This window comes from Uranotaenia lowii, chromosome 2 (assembly GCF_029784155.1).
Source record: "Uranotaenia lowii strain MFRU-FL chromosome 2, ASM2978415v1, whole genome shotgun sequence".
NCBI lineage: Eukaryota > Metazoa > Arthropoda > Insecta > Diptera > Culicidae > Uranotaenia > Uranotaenia lowii.
In genome coordinates, this window is record NC_073692.1 from 182,618,513 (window position 1) to 182,640,448 (window position 21,936).

The 21,936-nt window shown below is 32.7% G+C and overlaps 2 protein-coding genes across 2 annotated transcripts; one reads left to right on the forward strand and one right to left on the reverse strand.

Annotated features, from left to right (window-relative positions):
* The first annotated feature begins 11,834 nt into the window (after nt 1-11,834).
* Nucleotides 11,835-12,377, forward strand: LOC129742139 (vitelline membrane protein 15a-2-like). Its single transcript, XM_055733982.1, has one exon. It carries the CDS (start codon nt 11,847-11,849, stop codon nt 12,375-12,377), a length of 531 nt encoding a protein of 176 aa, XP_055589957.1. The 5' UTR covers nt 11,835-11,846.
* A 6,646-nt stretch (nt 12,378-19,023) lies between these two features.
* On the reverse strand, nt 19,024-19,566 carry LOC129742140 (vitelline membrane protein 15a-2-like). The gene has a single exon (XM_055733983.1). It carries the CDS (start codon nt 19,552-19,554, stop codon nt 19,024-19,026), a length of 531 nt encoding a protein of 176 aa, XP_055589958.1. The 5' UTR covers nt 19,555-19,566.
* Nucleotides 19,567-21,936: the final 2,370 nt, after the last annotated feature.

Sequence of the window (21,936 nt, forward strand, 5' to 3'; positions counted from 1 at the left end):
AACTGATTTTCTGATCTGTTCGATCCTAGCAATGTACACATTGGATCGTGTTTCTAATTCACTCTTCCTTCTTCCACGTTCCATTCCAATCCGATAACAACCAATTATAATGACCCCGGACACACTCTAGCAAGCAAACTAAACCTTCCTTTCGACCGTCTTCAGATCCGTTGCTGGGAAAAGGATACCCAATTGGTTCGGTATAGTTTTCACATGGAGCATGGAGGAATCCCTTTTCCGGATTCGGTTTTCACGCACCGGAACGTGTTGTAAGTTCTGCTTTCCTTCCTGGAAGGTTTGATTGGACAACAATGGCACACGTGTATCGACAGTTTAATTTTTTTTTCTTATTAGAGTGAACCACAGGATTTTTCCTTTTGGTAGAGCATTCTGAAGGCCATAAAAAAAAAAACTTATGTTTGTTTCCCAAGTAGATGTGTTTGGATAAAAAAAAAATTATAAGAGGCAAATTTTAATTCTGTTTGTTGAAATTTCATTAATATTAACTCTCACCGAAACAAGGGCATCAATTACAAACTTTTGCAGTGTTGGTGGTTTGTACTAAACTTATTTTAGAAATTCTCTCAAAGGATGTCTCTTCAAGAGAATTCATTCTGCACGTATCCTGGCCTGACAAATCCAGGCAATTTGGTCTAAAATCCTGACAAAATCCAGGTATTTGAATCCTAGCAAATAATGCAAAAAATGAAAAATCTAGCTAGCTTATTTTTTATAATTAGGCCGGAACAAATTTCAAATCCTTCTTTTGTCACTCGGATTATGAACATCGAAAGGGGGGGGGGAGAATAAAAAATAATACAAAAAACAAATGAATTGGAATAAATTGCACGAAATCTTGTATGCAACCAAATTGCATACAATACCATTGCACAAAATCTTTATATCAAGCCATTTTTTTATCGGAAAATTCAATGAAATCATGAATAGAAAAGGTGAAATACCTCCCATCTTCCAAAATTTGTTTTTTGGTTTTGTAATCTTTCGGATATTTGATTTTTTTTTTTTTCGAAATTTACATAAAACACTTCAAACTTTATTTTTTCCCCCTTCGGGTTTTTGGAAATTTCAAAGGGGGGGGGGGGGGGTGACAAAAGAAGAAATTGAAATTTGTTCCAGCCTTAGTCCTTGTTAATTTAATGATTTACTTTAAATTTTCTTAAAAAAAATGCTGGCAATGCTTGTTAAGTTGTTTTTAATTGATTTCAGTTTCCATGGTTGATTAAAAAAAAGATCAACAAAGTTATCTTATTTCTTTTTGGAAAGGCCTTATCAAAACGGACATTCCAATGAACACGTTTACACAGTTCAACAGAGTACAAAAGCAGCCAATCAATCATAACCAACATTCAGGTAAAAAATAAAATTTAAATTTGACAAAATTAGTAGTTTTTACACAGCAAAAACCACTATTTTTCTCCACATATACCTACGTCTTCGATATCGTTCAATTAATTATTCAGCTGACTAAACAGAAATAAGCGTGCGGAACTTGTCATTAAATCATCGACACAGCGATGATGATTTTCAAACTGACGCAAGTGGAGCAAGTTTTAAATTAAGTTGAAACGAGTAGAAAAAAACCTCTGAGATTATGTTCATTATGTTCCCGCAGGCAAAGGATTTAAGGTGATTTTTACCATGGTTGGCCGGCTCCTACTAAACATCTAAGATCCGGGAGAAAACAGAACCCAGAAAATTATAAAAGGGTGAAATTTACCCAAATAGCAAGGTGAGGGATGAATGACATCCTGGTGTTAAAATCCTTATAAAAAAAAAAAGAAAAAAAAATAGCAAGGTGAACGCTCGTGACAGCCAAAAAGGTAACTTCTACCTCTTCGAGGTGAAACTCACCTCACAGCAAGGTTAAAGGTAAAATCTGAAAAAAGGTATAGTTCATCGAGAAAAAAGGTGAATCCCAAACAGGTAATCTTAGGTGAAACAAAATGGTACAATTCATCTAGGAAAACAGTTAACTATTTGTAAAACCCGTTTATTGAGGTTAAGCTGTTTTGTCATTCAAGAATAAGTTTTGCTTCGTGCCCAATATGTGAAAATAAGTTTTGCTGTTTTTTTTTTGATAATACTTTGCTTTTGTTACAGTTTGGCCGACAGAGCTTTCAAGTGTTTTCCACATCATTCGGGAATATCCCCCAGATATTCCGGAAATGCCAGACATGACCGGATTAATCGAAGGAGAAGGAGAGGAATGTAAACGCAATGCAGGAGGATTCAGCGGCCATGATGGTTCAGAAGAACGCGAAGAAGATGACCGTGAGGAAGCAGGAGTATTTGTCCAGCAATGAAGCAAAACGAAGATCACTCAGCCGAATTGCCATGAGCCTGGCGAAGAAAGTAAGCCTGGATTTGGCTCAACAATTTTTTTTTCAAACGCGGTGATGCATTCCAACAATGACTATAAGGTAAAATACCCATTTATCCTAAATAAATATTAACTTTTGAACGAATTTGCGTACTGTTTTCGGTTCGGCTTCTTTGGCTCTTTCGTTGATCATACTCCATCAGGGCCGCCAACTTTTTTTTTCAAAAATCAGGGACTGATGAAATGAAAATCAGGATACGTCAAAGTAACGGAAATTTTGCTCAAAGTGATGATTTTTTTTGGTCACTGATCCCCATTTTCACTTCAGCAATGGTATTTAATGCAGTTCCTTGCTACCCATTTTTCATCATTTAAACAAAAATCAGGCAAAATCTGTCTTATTTTTGAAAATCAGGGAAATCCTACGGCTTATTAGGTTGTCAGGCTGAGCATCGAGAAATCAGGCAAATCCTGAAAAATCAGAAACATTGGCATCTCTGTGCTCCACACGATATCTAAGTTTATCCAAGCTGTAATAGGATTTTTCGATCTTGGATCTATCCTTGGAAGATCGATCTTTTCAACTTAGATTTTCGATTTTTTCTAACGATTCTTCGGCCTGGAAAACATTTATTAGATCGGATCATTTTCGATTCTATTTTTGACTGAATCAAAGCAATCAAAAGATTCCTTTTAATTCAACCACGGTAAATGAAAAGTTCATATACCAGTATTTCGATAGCAACTTACTACCTTCTTCAGTGAACGTTTTCGATTGAAGTTCACTGAAGAAGGTAGTAAGTTGCTATCGAAATACTGGTATATGAACTTTTCATTTACCGTGGTTGAATTAAAAGGAATCTTTCGATTGCCTTGATTCAGTTGAATCATTCAACCAAGTAGGCTCATACCACAACAGAGATTCTATTTTTCGTTTCCGTGATGTTGATCTGGAGATATTAAGATACGAGTATTTTGAGAACCGATTATATTTCATAATCTGAAATCTGTTTTGGAATCGATACTCAGGACTAGATTGGCTTTCGTAGAAGTCTTATCTGTAGAATTCCATATTTTGAGCTAGGTTTACCAGGGTAAATTGAGACTCTTCTTCGTATACATATTTCAACTTAAAAAAAAATCATTTGAAAATCAGCAATGAATCCAGAACAAACAAGTAAATTTTCCATCTTTTCATCATAAAAATGCTAAATACAAAAAAATTGTTCGAAATGACGGAAAGACAATTAAAAAATGTGTAAAATCAAGTCTGAATAAAGCTGCCCCACTTTGGGTTTGAAGAAAAAATTTAAGTGTTTTGTAAAAAAATCTCTTTTTCCTTCATTTTAAACTGCTATTTCTTCTCTTTTATTGTAATTATGAGTGTAAGGATTATTCAAATGTAGTATTTGTTGCCAAGAGCCAGCTGGTTTACGAAAAAAAGCAATCGAAAAATATGCACATCAACACGACATGGTCGTTAAAATCGAAAGTAAGCAAAACGACGCTGTAAACATCCTTGGACGCTGTTATTGTTGGAAACGTATCTTTTTCATGGATGATTTATAAGTAAATTAAACATTCTGCATTCAAAGTTTGAAGTTTGAAGATTGCGCACTATTTAATCTTATATTTTCCGTATGAGAAAATATTGGTAAAAACTGATTTTCGTATTTTGTATACCAAGAAGACTTTATGAGCTCATTAAGAAATCTCTTGAAATAAATTTCAAATAACAAATGAAAATGATTCACCTGTTGTTGAATAGAAGAAATTTTGAAGAAATTTTTCAATGATTTATTTTTCGGGAGCTTCTTCATGTCAATGAAAGTTCATCGAAACGAAATTTAAATGATTTTCATTTCGCAACTAAACGTTCGAGCAGGGCCGGATTAAGCCATCGGGGGGCCCGGGGCAATTTTTCTCGGGAGGCCCCTATAATTCGATTTTTTTTTCAAATGCTACCCAGAAAATACAAACCTTTTAAACGTGTAAATAAACTGAAGATGAGTTCAGTATACTATCTTCGAATAACCGTGTTGTCTGCGTAGATGATAGTTTGTGGTATCTTCAAATAACATTTTTTAATCAATCACGTGCAAACATTGCGGAAGAGTTTAGAAATTTCTTAGAAATGAAAACTGTAATTTAAGCTGCAAAATGCAAAATTTAATTCTCATTTTTTTTTATAAAACCCTTATCACCAACTAAAATTCTATGATTAAAAAAAATGACCGGATATATATTTTCAATGATTTTCATATCATCATTGATGATTTGTTTGTGCTTATCCGAGAAATGTTTACCTAGTAACAAGTAGGAAGTATCGTGAAGATTTGAAACACAGAAAACAACATTAAAAAAAAAATAAACAAAATAATTAAATCCACAATCCATAGAGATACAGATATAAAGAATTCAGAACTTTAAATCACGTTATATACAAAACCAGAATTCAGTGTCACAAATCTAAATCATAATTTCTAATCAAGTTTCGAGAAACAAAATATGAATTAAATTAAAAAAAAAGAGATACAAAGTTACAATCAGGGCAAAAGCAGAAATTGCACCAAATGTGAATTTCAATTCTACGTCTTTGAAACACAAAAAAATCTTTTCATGAGATATTTTTGTATATTATTCTCATCAGATAATTTTTTTTTATCGAAGTGTGATTCTAAATATGACTAAAAGTTTCATTCGATGCCCTCAAAGCCAAAGGGGTATTAGTGCAAAAATGATCGGATAAAAAAAATTGAAAATAAAGATTAAAAGAAAGATTAAAAGTTTAAACCACAGAATCAGTTATCAAAGTTTAGTATCTTAAACAAAGATCCTGAATTTTCAAAATTCAGAAAAATGATGAAACTGAACTCCAGTAACTGAAGAAACAACACGAAGCTTAAAAATACCAATGAACTGAATCTGGAAAAAGATCACAGAAATATTCAGATCGTTTTTATGATAATTGGAGAATAATCATTTGGAAAATGTTATGCTGATTTCAGGATATTCACTTCAGTAGATGATAAAATTTTGGTTAAATCAGTTGAAAATGTTCCAATACAACTTTCAAGTCTTAGACAGAAATTCGAATGGAAATTTAATAAAAACGTCGATTGGTCCAATTTAAGCAACTACAGTTTTTTTTAAAGATTTTACTTTCAAAAATAGGGAGGGAAAAGCGTTTAGAATTTATAAACCAATGGAAACTTCAACAATAAAAATTGAAAGTTGAAAAGTTATTATAATACAAGGTATTAACCCGGATACTGCCCGGTTAAAACTCTGAAATGTTTATCATGAAGCGAAATTAGCTGCTATTTCAGTGCAGCTGGTAAACCATAACTTGGAAACTTAACGTAACAACAAACATTATTGTTGTGCAAGACATTTGAGTGTAATGAAAATGAGGAGATATTTTTTCATTTATTTTACCTGTTCTGTAAAGAATATCGTAACTGATATGTTTTGATGAAAAATGAAAATTTGAGATGTTTTGCCTCATATTTTTCTTAATTTATTTTTCGAATTCGGTTTTGTCCAGAAGGATTTGATATTCTCAGCTCGCAAAATGTGGGAGAGCTCCTTCACTGCTTACTTTAGGGGGCCCCCTGAACTTTTTTAAGACAAAAACTAATCTAGATATTATTTCACGAGGACCCTTTAGTTTTTATATTTCAAGTTTTCATTCAGATTTTCTAGTTTTTATTTCCTTTCATGGATTTGTATTAGAATGATTAAAGTAATGTTAAAACTTTTTTTTTCCCACGGGGGGCCCTCCTGAGCCGGGGGCCCGGGGCAATTGCCCCTTTTGCCCCCCCTTTAATCCGGCCTTGCGTTCGAGATACCGATATTGGAGATTATATTTATTTTGATTATAATAGTAATAAACTTAAGACTTATTTTAAAACACTTATTTATCCTTTTATATTTTTCAGAAGTATGATTCGAAAATATCGTGTTGTTTTTAATCAATTCTTAAATTAATTTTTCATTGTGAATTGTAGTTGAGGAATTTCATTTCTAAATCTAAATTTTATTCTATTCTATCTTTATTTAAGAATTTCATTAAATCTGAATCAAATGAATGGAAATTTATTTGAATCATTTGTTTGGAGTAGTAACAATTTTTCAACAAAGAGGGTAAATAAAATGAATAAAATGAATAAAATGAATAAAATGAATAAAATGAATAAAATGAATAAAATGAATAAAATGAATAAAATGAATAAAATGAATAAAATGAATAAAATGAATTAAATGAATAAAATGAAAAATTATGTTTAGATTTTAAAAAAATCCTTTTACGATGTTTTAGAAATAATTTAAAAAAATGCTCTGATTTAAACTGACTTTGGAGTGTTAAGAAGTTCGATTTGGGAGTGATTTTTTGGAAAAAAATACTGTTAAATGTTACAAAATCATTAAAAATATAGGTTTTGATATAATGATCAATTTTCTCGATGACTGCAAATAAAATGAATGAATAATTTTGACTTCTCAGAAAAGGCTTTATAAGTTTTCTCTTTGATTTTTTTACATTTCCACGGAAATTTAGGAATTTGATCAAAATTCAAATAAATTTTAAATCCAAATGAATCTCAGATATTATTAAAAACAAAACTTTTTGCGGTCTTTTACATAGATATTAAATAAATTAAAAACATTTATATAATATTCAAAACGCCCTTTTATGATGTCAGAAATGAAATAATTTCATCATTTTCAATTGAATTTTCTTAAAAATTACTTTTTTCCTCTAACTAAAGCATTGTTTCTCTGAAAAGCGAAAATCTAGGCAAAATCTTGACCCTTCATATAATTCTAGATAATAAATATTACAATTTTTTAATGAGTTTTTAAATTTTTAATCAATTTCTAGTTTTAATGTAGGTTTTTTATTTCATTGAGCTGCAATTCAGTAAAAACTACTAGTATCAGAATTATACGAGCCATAGAACCAAAACTAGAGGTGATTGAGAAAATTTGACGGAATATATCATGATGCCAAAATCTTTCGAAACAGTTATTGAAACATATGCACTAAAATAACTGTTCCCTTTCCAATAATGAAACTTTTTTTGCCAAATCTGAAACTGAGTTTAAACTTTTAATTTAATTTATCATTGTGTGAATTATTTGGATTCATGATTGGTATGAATCTTTAAATGGCATTATGAAATTTGAATTTTAAACGAATACACACATATAAATTCATGACATTAATAATTTTCGAGTTTCATAATTTATTTTTAAATGATGACTGATGATAAATTCAAAATCTTAGCTATAATACTAAAATTAGAATTCTATTCTTTTTTTTTCAAATTTATATACTCGCTTCTGAAATCAAAATTTTTCTTCGAACTTGAAAATATTAAGATCTAAATAATCAACAATGATCAATTTTTCATTGTTCAATTTGATTGACTCAAAATAAATATTTGTAAGGTACACCAGAGTAATTTTTTGGAATTTTCAATATACTAAGTACCTAAGTTAAAGCGTTTATATGCATTTATTTCAACCAAAGATAGAAGTTTAACGCATCTTTCAAACTTCGTGTTCTTTTTTATCCTTATTATAACAAAATGTTCTTTTTTTGTTCAATATGGATCAAGCTTAAATTTTAAGCTGAATCGATCTTACGACCGCCCATCTGAATCAATCTTGAAGATCGTTCTTTTTCTAAAGATCTAATAAGAATGAGTCTTAGATAGAGATAAATAATGGAAGGAGGAAAGCAATCGAAGAGTTAGTGTAAAGTGTGAGCTTAGACTTTTGTGTTGTGGACATCTTCAAACTTCTTGTGTGGTTCTAAAATTTTAATGCATCTTCTTAATTGAAATTATCTACCCATTTGAGTTGTCTTAATAATGCTTTCTGTCAAAATGAAGCTATGCAATTTTTGGAGAAAAATGTAAAAATTGTTTCCTAAACGATAAAGTTATTCGTGGAACTAAAGTTGTACGTAATCAGAACTAAATTTCTTTAATTTATTTCTGCAAAAAAAATTGAGGTTAAGAGTTTTAACATTAAATAATAGTTACAGTGTTTAAAGAAAGATATGAAAGTAAGGCTACCAATAGAAGTCCAATGCTTCTGAAGTGCCTATTGGAAAATTGATCACCTCAATGAAAAAAAAAAGACTGCAATTTGTTAGAGAAACGAAATTTTGAAAATTCTAGGGTATATAGGAATAGTTCCAAATTTTTATGAGGTTCGAGCATTTTCGATTATTTTTAACGGGTTTTTCCCGCTTGGGGGGATGATGGCTGTTCACTGAAAAAGTTTTTATGTATTAATAATGCAAAAAATTACTCGTCCCAATATTTGATTAAGGATTATTTAAGCGCATGGTATGATCAGCATTTTTTCTGAAGACACGGTTTGTCTATCTTCTAAAGTATCTTCTTAATTAATTTTATCACGATAAAGTTCCGTCCTGAACAATTTTGCAATGACTTAAAAAAATTATATATTCACAGATAATCATACCAGTTGTGTATCAAAAGTTGTAAGGTTGATGGGACGTCGAATTGACGTAGCCAGAAAAAAAAAGTTTCTTAAGACATACTTCTATTCTTTTTCTAAAACATGCGATTTTCACCCTACGCAGAAAATTGGGTAGCTTGCAACAAACTTTAATTTCAATGCATAATTTTATAGAAACGCAATAAAATTTAAAGATTTTTCTATAAATTTATAAATTTATAAACTAACAAATTATGTTATATTTTGTTTTTGATTTTCCTATTTGATTTTTTTGTGTCTCTCTTTTTATCACTGCAATTTTGATAAAAGTCGCAACTACCCATAATGGATTTTTTTGTGATTTTTCTATATCTTTTTTACTGTTTTCAGGCCAATTTTGAAAGGTTCGTTATGAATATTTTGTGATTTATTTTATTGGGCTGTTGACTTCTTTGAATTGAACTTGATTCCAATTGATACTTTCAGGTGAAAAAATTTCGACTAGAGTATTCACTCGGTTGATGTTTGAAAATGTTGCGCTGTTTTGATAGTTTGTGGGGAAAGAAAACACGAGAGAGACAGAAAATTCAGTACAAAATCACACAAGCAGTTTTTGTTTAGTTGTTCGAACTAAACTTTGAATTTTTTATAGAGCTGTTAAATGCAAAATCATAAGAATGATGCATACGTTAAGGGGCGGAATTTTTACAAAAAATTAACTAGCTGAAATCATAAAAATCAATGTGTTGATGAATGAAATTCACATATGATGAAAAACAATCATTCCACCGCCGCTTTTGCTTGATGCCCCGTTCGACGGTTTGATACATCATTTGATAAATTTAAGCTTCATTAAACATTTTTAAAGGGAAATACATTTTTTTTTAATTTTTAAAAGATTTCTGTTCTTGTTTTGTTTTGTCTCACCAACTATTATTCGTTCTACAGAACTCATTTTCTTTCACGCATTTTCATTCAAAACGGGCATGGATACCATATTAAATTTCTTCCCATCTGATTACATGAAAGCCTGGCACCATTAACATTCATTCACTTTAAAAACAACAAATGGATAAAGATCTAAAAACACTAACATAGAAAAAGTGCCACGGGAATGCACCAATGAACAGTAAATCACGCTATAAAACATTAATTCAATCAAATCCATAGAAACACTTTCCCTGTTGTGTCCTAATAGGGAAATGGGAAAACCCACCGAGAGTTTTGTACCCATGCAGAAAGGAAAAACCATCAGCAAAGCCACGCTCTCGGTTAAACCATGTTACGGAAATTTACCTAAACAATTTTCCACAATTACAAAAACCAAGAGGGAGGACATGAATAAATTACAAATCATCCTTACCTTACCCCGTTTCCTACTTTTACTTATCCGTCTCTCTGAAAAATAAACGGGAAAGTTCCGATTGGACTGGATGGTCCATCCCCGGTGCAGCCATTTTGGATGAATGACTTTTGCGCCGGTCTCTCACTGCAAATGTGCAACTAAAATTCACTGAAATGGAAAGTGTTGAAGAGACAGAGAAAGTCCGCCCTGGTGGAAAGTGGCGGCAGCAGACAATTTGCACAATTTTCCCGCTACTGGACCGGACCAGACTGCTGACGATGGCCAGGGAGAACTTTTCCTGACCATAGCCAGTCGAATAGTTTGAGAATCGAGAGAACATTCCGGAATGGAGGTGTAAAAGTGAACAAATTTTGTGAAATTTAATTGAAAACAAATATCAATTAAACATACTGCAGTAATGGAATTCCCTGGGCACCGTTTGGAAGTCCCTTGGCGAAGGTTTCAGGGGAATGGCAAGTGGAACGAATTGATTTTCATGTACCACCCTTGGCATGTAAAACCATTCGGTTGACCACCAGTTATGCTTTGAACTCGGAATGTAACGGGATTTCCATTTTAATGATTCAATAAAATATATATGGGCAATAAAATTGATTGGAGTAGAGGTATTTGGATGTGTATCATAGTTCTGAAAAATTGAAAAAATCAAATCAAAAACATATTTTGTCGCTGCCCTTTGGCAAGGAAAATTGGGGTCAAAAAGTTTCGTTTTGACAATTCTTCAAAAAACGGCTCATCACAAATTTTTGTTTAACATAACATTATTGTCAGAAAAAAAAAGATGAAAGAAGTCAACAAATATAAATTACAAAATTTTCATGTGAACTTCAACCCAATATAAAACATTTCGATAGCACTTGCCTTTTTTAAGTGGAGTTCTTGAATCTGAAATAAAAAGAAAATATCGTTAATATTGATTGAAACATTATTTAGAAATTTTTCGAACTGAGAAATGAGAGTAAAAATTATCTAATCTAAGCCTACGTTTAATTAAATGTCATTATTTACTAACATATTTAGCACTGAAATGGAAAATATGTTATCAATTGCTTGGGGGCTTGTGATATAGCTCAGTTGGCAAGTCTGTTGTCTCCTGAGCCGATGTCCGCGAGTTCGAGCCCAAGAGTAAATATCGAACACAGTTGTACCGGATAAGTTTTTCAATAACGATCCGCCAACTGTAACGTTGATAAAGTCGCGAATGCCATAAAGATGGTAAAACGACTATAATCGAAACAAAAAAAAAAAAAAAAAAAAAAAAAAAAAAAAAAAGTTATCAATTGCAAATTTAAATCAGAAAGTTCACCTTAAATGCTTATGTCTCCCTAGCAGCAGCAAAGGTTTCATAAAATAAGTAATAGTATAAAAAAACCTGATTGAAATCAAAATGATGCATCATTGATAGCCTTGTTGGGAGCGCCTTTTGCAACCGCATCAATAAGCTGATAAAAAATAATATGCTACCAACAGGGAAGTTGAATCCGAAAAAAACCCCGAATCAATGGGCAAAGTCCAAACAACAAATAACTCGGACGCGTGCCGGCAGTTTTTGGGAGGTCAGCAAATTTGGTATTATAAAACGGCCTGGCCTCCGCCAGTCAAATCATCAGTTGCAGTTGTTCCTCCAGTAAGAGTTCTTCCAAGTAATTTCTTAACTCCACCATGAACAAGTTCATCGCTTTGGCTGTCCTGTCGGTGTTGGCCTGTGCCTCGGCTGACAAATACGAAGCCCCTGCTAAGGCCGGTGGTTATGGAGGATACGCCGCACCTGCTCCAGCTCACGGAGGATACGGTGGCCACGCCTCGGCCGGAGGTCATGGAGGATATGCCGCTGCCCCAGCTGCTTCCCACCACGGAGGATACGCTCCAGCTCCAGCTCACGGAGGTCATGGTGGATACGCCCCGGCCCCAGTTGCCCACCACCCGGTTGTCCACACCTACGCTGCCAAGGCCCCGGCTGCCAAGTGTGGAGCTAACCTGCTGGTCGGCTGTGCCCCAAGCGTTGCCCACGTTCCCTGCGTCCCAGTCCATGGTGGCCATGGAGGATACGGACACGGTGGCCATGGTGCTGCTGCTGCCCACCACGGAGGAGCTGCCCACGGTTATGGAGGACACGCCGCTGCTGCCCCAAGCCACTACGGAGGATACCGCGCCGGAGCCGAAACCGAAGCCTTCGACCAGTTCGAGGAATAAGTTGATACCCTTCCTAAACGTTGATACTCGAAAATAGAACCTCGATCATCTCAGTGATGAGTTGATGGGCCATGAACTTGGACGAAGACATCCGGAAGCTGATCGGATTTGATGCAATGGAACTCTCATGTTGTGTTTGTAGAATCATTTAATAAATTTTTATGTTTGGAATCAAATTTCTAACTGCTCTTTGAATTTTTAAATCGACATCCATGTTTTCTGTCATGCATGAATGGTTGCAATTTGTGTAATATTTTAACATGAATTTTCGTCTTAATTTTTTAAGACTAGACTATCTTTAGACTTGACCTATGACAAACAGTCTCATTCAATTCCAGAAATGAAATTCATGCTGGATGGAGTTGGAAAAGGGAAATGACCACACTTTATTATTTTTATTTTTTTAAATATACATTTAAGGGTGGCAGCAAAAACCGACTTATGCAAAATTTAAGCTCAATCGGATTTGATTTAGGGGTGCCTCAAAGCGCTCAAAATTTTAATTTTTTGACCCTCAAAAATCATCAAAGACTGGCAAAAAAAAATCGGAAAAGTCGAAATTTCAAATTTATTCCAACTGACTTAAAATTGCCTAAAACGACAAAATCTGGTGATATCTTAAAAATTTCCTTAAATATCGACTTTAACATTTAAAAAAATAATTTTGTTGCCAAATGATTTGGTAATGCATAAATCGTCGAAATCTGGTGTAATAAAAAAAAATTACTTTCTGGGACTTAGTCTGTTTTCCTAAAAGCCGCTGGTTTTCCGAGAAACCGCTTGCTAAACAATAATTAAATATTTTTTCCAGATATATTTCTGGCTTAGATTTTTATAAACAGAATGTTGTTTTCATATGATTTAAAAAACTGAACATTGTATCAAAATTGATCTTTAAATATGCTATCCTTGTACTAAAATTTGTTTCAACTGTTGTGCCATAGAGCGGGATGGATAAACAAAATCAAAATGTTGAGATCAAAATTAATGAACATTTTTATAACAAGGTTCACTAGTTGACTCGGTTCCACGGAAGAAATAAATGTGATGTTAATTTTTTCGAACAATTTATTATATTTTCCCATACAAACCTAAAAGTTAAAATTTACTTATTTAAAAGTTACTGAAAATTTTTACAAAAATCATGAATGAATTTTGAACCAAAAAACAGCTCATTAGACCCTAGGGTTGAAAAACTCAAAAATAACCAAAAATCGACTCAGTCTAATGATACACCATAGAATGAATCGGACATATTCATAAAAGTGTCTTGGACCTCTTATAACCTTAGTCAATATAGTCGAACTAAAAAATAAACCTTTTACTTGATTATAGATAACTAGAGCAGTTAAATAATCAGAAATAATCGTTACTGTTGTCATGTCGTAATACTTTTATCGAGATCCGTTTACGTACTGTAATCCGGGGTATTATTGATCACTTTTTTTTTTTTAATTTTTTGATTATTTTTTTGTTAAGAGAAATGTGGCATGTTTCTCATTTTTAATAGCAGTACTGGACTTCTATGAACGTAAAACATGATTGCAGAAATATATTAAACTACTTTAACCCTTCGTTTCATAAAGCTACAAATTTGCAACAATTAATGTATAGAAAAAGTGAAAAATCGTATTTTATTTTAATTTTTTTTCTTGATGTACTCATCATTTGCAACTGTTTAAAATGATTTTTAACGAAAAATAAAAAATCATGAAATGAAGGGTTAAATTCAAGTTATAAATCGGTTTAGTCTTTGTTTAGAATTGGATACTTCGGAGTAACATTGGTCAGTCTCTATTTTGACGGTTTTAACGAGTTTTCTTGATCATAAAGGATACAAAACACCTTCATAATATTTACAATTGCTAGTTTATCAATTGCAAAGACAGTTCGGAACAAACTCAAATTATATGAAATTTACGATGAAACTCTTCAAAATTCAACACAACACTTTCGGTGGCTCGAAGATACTAAATTTGTAACTTTTGGTCTAGTGAATTTTGAGATATACAATGCTGAATTTCGGCGTTTCTTGGTTAAGATTTCCTTGCGGCCCAAAAAAACAACTCTCGGTCCTGAATGTGCTACGGCCGAACACCAATTAAAATCGGAAGATGGACAATGATGCTGTATAAATTAGGATGCTTAATTTTTAAACATTACTTATAAAATTTAAACTACAAAAATAAGTGAAATTTTACCTTCATTCAATTCCCTAGGCCATGGCATTAATTTGCTTAATTTTTTTCCTTCAAACATTACCATTTGATAGGATGTTTAGCCTTTATTCCAAGGCTGGCTTACTTTTTGAAAATGTCCCTATTTAAAAAAAAATTAACCTCAAAAAACAACAAAAACTACACCAAAACTATAGATTTCCTAAGGGAAAAAGTTGAACTCTCACATAAGTCTACAGGAAGGGTGTTTGTTGGTGAGCCTTCAAAAAAATAGATACATATTCAAGATTTTGAAATTTCATTTATACTTTCATTTGAAATTTTTGAAAACCAACCATTTTTTCTCAATTTTAAACTCAACTTAAAGGTTTTCGAAAGAAGAAAAAAGTTTCGAGGTATTTTAACTTTAAATTTGATTATTGATGTTTATGTGGAAAAATTTCATGTTAATCACAAACAAGAATTTAAATCTTCGGACATAAAAAAGCAGAAATAGATAAAATCGAAAATGAAACTAGATTAAATTAGAAATTGAATCCAAATTCAAAAATAAATTTCAGTTTATGTCCGGAATAAAACATGAATATGGAAAAAAGTCATTTTGAAATCGTGGTTTGAAATGAAAATTTTCGATTCTCGAACGATTTTTTTTCAAGAGCGCCAGTGCTCAAATCTCTGACTTTGACGAATTTTTATAATTTATTTTTTCAGTTATTGAAATAAAAGGCAATGTCTTTGTAGTTAACAATATTGACTTTATATATTTAAACTGAAACATGTTCAATTCATCATTGAAAACTTATAGGTAATTAAAAAGTCTTAGTTTGGAATTGATATCTTGAACAATCATTAAGAAACTGGTGAAAACAAAAATATGAAATTCTAAGAACTATACTACTCTCCAAAATTCTGAAAACAAAAAACCAATACTAATTTAGTTAATATTGTACATTACAAAGCATAAGTGGAGAATCTTCGAATTATTTACTGATCTTTTCAGAGATATTAGCTTAAATCAAGATCGATGAAAGTATTAAAATAATTACAATGAAACCTGAATATATTGTCGCAATCAATATCAATAATGGGTCAAGGACAAATGATACAAACAATATTTTTCTCTTTTAAATTTATTTAGGATGGTTTCTAAGAAAATAATGTTTTTAAAACACAAAAATGTAAAATTGAGAAACAAAGAAAAATGTATCTTATAAATATATAAATTATAAAAAGTTAAATTCTACATTTTTCATTAATTCGAAAAGATATCTTTACAAGTATTTCTGACATTACTGAATTTCTTAAATTTTTTTATTTATATCAAATTTTATTTGACTTCTGTTTAAATAATATCCAATATTCAATTTGATTTAAAATAACGTATAAAATCGTTAATATTTCCATACTTTATAGATAAGGTAAAAAAACGAGAAGAATACTTCTCTGCATTTTTCGTAAAAGTCAACATTTCTAGTGGGCTTCTAGAAAGTTTACCATTGATTAAATTTTGTTTTTAATTTTGGTAGCAAAAAACAGTTTTTTTCAGAAAAATGTAGAATTTTTTTTAAAAGATGTGGACATGTTTTCAACAGTAATTTGAAAAACAAAAGCTGATAGAAAAAAAACTAATAATTGTGATTTCAATTAAGGGTACCCAAATTAACCTAAAGCTATTTCTTAAATTCTATGCACCACGGAAAATATTAATTTTATGGGCTTGTGTATTCAAAACCATTTTGAATGTGTAATTGAAAGTTTAGAAGGACAAGAAACATAAAACAAAATTGGGGCTAAAGTTTTTTTTTTAAGCATATTCCATATCTGCATGAAATTTGTAATGACATAAAAGATTTAATTCTAAATCAAAATAATAAGTAATAAATTTACGGATCCGAATTAGGTGTGACTTTTTTTTTGCAAACTCTGTTGACTTTTAAGAGTGGTAAGCATTTGTCACATGGATGCCAGCTTGATGATGTGTAAAATAGGTATTTGATGAATGTAATTTGATGTTAAAATTGTTGGTTTCAAATTCTGAAATCGTTAAGTTGTTAAAGTTCTTAAAGACACCCCGTTCCAAAGAAGAGGGAATGTTTTTGAGTGTTAAGATTAAAGTTTCAATACAAAGGTTTTGTGGAGTTGCAATTCGAAATTTAAAATTTTAAATATGTTTCAATTGGTTAACGCGTATAGTCTCGAATGTCGTGAAATGAAATATCTTAGTCTAAAGGTGACATAGGATGTGATGTAGTACTTAGTTCCAACGGAAGCGAGCCAATTTTCAGACATTTTTGTGAATAGTTGTTTTTAATTACCTTTTGGGATCAACGCATATTCCGTTACTACAATAAATTGAAACAAATTACTTTAAAAATATCTTCATGGGGGAGGTAAACCCTTAAAACTCACCTCCCCCCACCCCATTATTCGCACAGCCTTGATGAGAGGGATATAAAATAATCAAAAACTGAAAGTTAGAAAGATCGATCAGTACGGTCTCTAAGATGCTTTTTACAAATAAAACTTCGTACATGTGTCGATTCGAATAGGATAGTAGGGGAGAATGAGGATACTTGATTCTATTTTTTCTTATTATCAGTATTTTTTTTGGAGCAATTTTGCAGATTGCATTCTTTAGTATTTTCTGACAGCTTGTAATATCAACATCGGATGATTTAGAATGGTCTCTGAAGGACTAAAAGAGGTAGAAAGTTAAAGGAGACTTGATTTTATATTCAAGAAGACTTGAGCCTTTAATCAGGGTGCCCTAAGCTTTGGGAAAAATCTTCCAAGATCTAAAGATAAAAGTTCCAATGACTTTTTTTATCGAGATAGCCAGATTAGTTTTCATTTCACACTTTATAAGTGTCAGACAACAAGAATTCTCAAGGTCTGATGACTATCCTTTTATCATTATAAGTGCTTAATTTTCTAATTTTCGGATTAAAACACTTTTTTCAGTCTTTTTAATCAAGAAATTATTGGATAAATATACATCATTCAATGAATATTTTTAACCCTTCATTTCTTGATTTTTTATTTTTCCTTAAACATAATTTTTATCAGTTGGAAATGATCGAGAATTTTTTTTTAAAAACGATTTTTCACATTTTTCATGTATTATTTGTTGCAAATTTTTTACTTTTTGAAACGAAGGGATAATTTCGTGCTTACCAATGATCAACATCCATTCTGAAGGAAAAAAATATCTCTTTGGACTTGAGGGATCATACATATACATTTTTGAAAACTTTTTCTTAAAATTGAATTGAGAGTTTACAATTGCTTTGAAAGTATGATATCCAGAATCCAGAAGTTCAATTTATACTCTAACGATTGACATATTGAAATAAATATTTTTAATTATAATGTTTTCGTGTGGGATACAATTAAAATGATAAAAACATCTTGAAGTCGCATTTTGCTAGATTTTTCAAACAAAGTGCTATAACTCAAAGCAAAGTTTTGAAATTTTATTTTTTTAAAAGGTTTCTTGTTTTGTCCTATTTGGTATATTTTTAAAGAAATTTGATCTATACAAAACATTCCAGTTTCGAGAATCAAGTATCCGCAGGGATCAAATATCATCATTCTCCCCTACATAGTTATGGCGATAACGGGTAGAACTCAAAATCTACAGCCAATACTAAAAGTTCGAACCCAAAATGTCTGACATCATAATAATAACCTCACTTTTACTATACAAGTTCTACATTTGTTAAAAGTAGGATAAGTTGGTAAGAGTAAGATTATTTAAGATTGTTTTTTTTCTAAATTTCCCACAAATATAAGTTCTGTAACACACTCAAGGTTAAGCTAAGTAGTAAGTTTATGTCCATTTGTATATTCAAATGATGATTTATTTACCTTGATGAGGTTCGCATGAAACCGAACTGAATACGAAGAAATGATTTCTTTGTTATTTGGCCAGTTCAGATTTTCTTTACTCATGTATTAACGACAACTCTAAAACAATGAATACAAGAATTTATCGGAAAGAATAACTGCTAACTGAGGAACATTAATTTTGGTTTTAACGTGGTTTTTATTTGACTTCACCAGTAGATACTTAAAGTGTAAAAGTGTCAATAAAGTATGAAAAAGCCATGAAAATTTTTTTTAAGTATTATTCGAAGTAAGTCTTGTCATAGTTCAAATTAACCATAAAACATGTTTTATGTGTGTGCTTATAACGACATAAAAGATGAACTCGATCTTATTTAAAACGCATCTATTTAACAGCTTCAAATTCTTGATGATAAAAAATATCAAAATTTCGGATGGAAAAAAATCGTGAAAAAAATTTTGGTTTATAAAGACTGACAATTTATTGGTTGACTCTACAAACATAACATAAGAATTCCATTGCGTCAAATCCGAACTGTTCCGAGTATCTTCGTCCAGGATCGAGATCAAGATTCGAGTATTGTTTCCATGCGTAGTTGACTCCGAAAGATGTCATCTACACCTTATTCCTCGAACTGGTCGAAGGCTTCGGTTTCGGCTCCGGCGCGGTATCCTCCGTAGTGGCTTGGGGCAGCAGCGGCGTGTCCTCCATAACCGTGGGCAGCTCCTCCGTGGTGGGCAGCAGCAGCACCATGGCCACCGTGTCCGTATCCTCCATGGCCACCATGGACTGGGACGCAGGGAACGTGGGCAACGCTTGGGGCACAGCCGACCAGCAGGTTAGCTCCACACTTGGCAGCCGGGGCCTTGGCAGCGTAGGTGTGGACAACCGGGTGGTGGGCAACTGGGGCCGGGGCGTATCCACCATGACCTCCGTGAGCTGGAGCTGGAGCGTATCCTCCGTGGTGGGAAGCAGCTGGGGCAGCGGCATATCCTCCATGACCTCCGGCCGAGGCGTGGCCACCGTATCCTCCGTGAGCTGGAGCAGGTGCGGCGTATCCTCCATAACCACCGGCCTTAGCAGGGGCTTCGTATTTGTCAGCCGAGGCACAGGCCAACACCGACAGGACAGCCAAAGCGATGAACTTGTTCATGGTGGAGTTAAGAAATTACTTGGAAGAACTCTTACTGGAGGAACAACTGCAACTGATGATTTGACTGGCGGAGGCCAGGCCGTTTTATAATACCAAATTTGCTGACCTCCCAAAAACTGCCGGCACGCGTCCGAGTTATTTGTTGTTTGGACTTTGCCCATTGATTCGGGGTTTTTTCGACTTCAATCACACTGCTAGTTGCAAATTGATGGGAAAGCAATTTCAACAAAATGTTTCAAGGTGTAGAACGGAATGTTTCACATCACAACGCTCAAAAGCTCAACTCGAAAAAAAAACTGAAGTTTGAATGCGTACTTTTATCCGGGAAGCATAATATTTGCTTAACCAAGTGGAGGAACCTTCAGAAATCAAATTATGGAAAATATTAGTCTTCTGCCACGTTCCACTTGACTATTATACACACAGGCTGCAAGCAGCAGCAGCAGCACATTATTCAAGGCAAGGAATATGTTACAGAAGGTAAACACAAACAGAACCGGGGCAGCTCACTCACTGACTAGCTACTACTAGTAGGATGTAGGCACCATCTGGAGGCCCTTCTGATGCTTGGAACAAGTTTGCACTCCCACAATCCACCCCTTTCATACTACTGGCATATACTTGAGAGGTGGGCGGATGAAGCGGATAGGATATGGATGGATGTTCATCATGAGCGTCTAGCGTTTCACAAATATTGTTCGAGCGATTGTTTTGCGAAGCTTCTGTTGCTGCTCCATTTCGTTATCCCATTAGATGAGCAGATTCATCCTTCCACCCACATACCTATTTTACCTTCTCACTTTCTCCCTTCTTGTGTATCTTATCTGGTAATTGAGGGACTCGGAGGATCGTCGCGAATACTGACGACAGTTGTCGAGTATGGAAAATCCCATCCCGTACGAATCGCGTTGAGCATGTTTGTTAAAGGCTTGTGGCAGCTTCAATCCTGCAGGAACGTTTTAGAAGCGTGTTTACCGATGTTTATGCAATAGAAGTTGAAAATGAAGGATTTTTATGTGAAAAATGCTGCTTCATCCAGGAAACATTTTTTATTTAAACAGTCATTAAATCAAAAATCAATTCAATTTGGTTTAAATATCGTACGTTGATCCCTTTAAATTTTTTTGATTGTATTTCAAATTGCTGTTTATTTTTTCCCCCGCATTTTAAACTTGCAGAACTTGCACTCATGGTACAGAGTCGAATACAGTCTTCGAGATAGCCTAGAGAAAATTTATATGGGGAGACCCCAAACACTACGACTGATGAAAACAGTCATATATATTCTCAATATTTATTATACTGACTGATTTGTGTTACATGAATTTTTTTTTATTTGGCCAAGCATTAAAAATTAATTTATCCATTGCAACACTTGAGCATACCAAGGGTGATGAAAACTTTATTATGTTTGCGAAAAGTTGCATGAGTAGCGTGAATAACGAATTGAGTTAATTTAAAGTAGTATTTAAGTTTTTTTAAGACTGAAATCTGAAGATTTCTTTTTGTTTAAACCTCATCCCTGATTTTTTTTTGAAGATTGTTCTATGAAAATGATTTTTTTTTAATTGTGAAACCGGGCTAATCGTTTTTTTGTAAATTTTTAAATTCTCTTTTGGAAATTTTTGTTGAACAACTTTGTCCAAGATTGCGACTTAGTTTCTCATCAGATAACCGAGTTGAAGCTTATTTTTTGTGTAGAAGGCAGTTCTAATAAACTTGCAACGAATAATTTTCGGAAAATCGCGTCATTCAGTCTGCGCCTAAAAAAAATTATAACTATAATACACATTTCAAATAACATTCTCAATTCCTCAATGGAATAAAATATCAACAATGAAATGAAATGAATATATCAACACAATTCAAATCTCACATGATATTAAAAAGAAAAATTTTACTGGGAAATCATCAGTTTTGATATCAAAATTCGTTCTGAATTTGTCACACTGTTCAGAAAGGAATTCATATGAAGAATTTTTATCGATTTTTATAGAGCTAGAGTCCAGATGGTTAAGAAAAACTTTAACATTTGTTATTTATCTGAATGAAGACTGGATTGTTCAGATTTTCTATTATTCGGTTATATTATCAAATGGGTTCAATTGTTTAAAAGAAACTTATTCTTGAAATTGATAAAAAACAACACAAAAAATACTTAATAAATAATTGAAAATAAAAAAGCACTCAAGATGGTATCCAACTATTTTAGATAAATTTGTGATCAGATTTGATGAGTCTTGTCACCATGTTTGAGATTTGACTATCAAGATAATAATTCTAGATCTAAAACCCTATTGAAATAAATTATATTTTCAGACTTTAGATTTTGATGCTGTGAAATATTTTTAAGAAATAGGTGATTTAAAATCTCTGTAAACA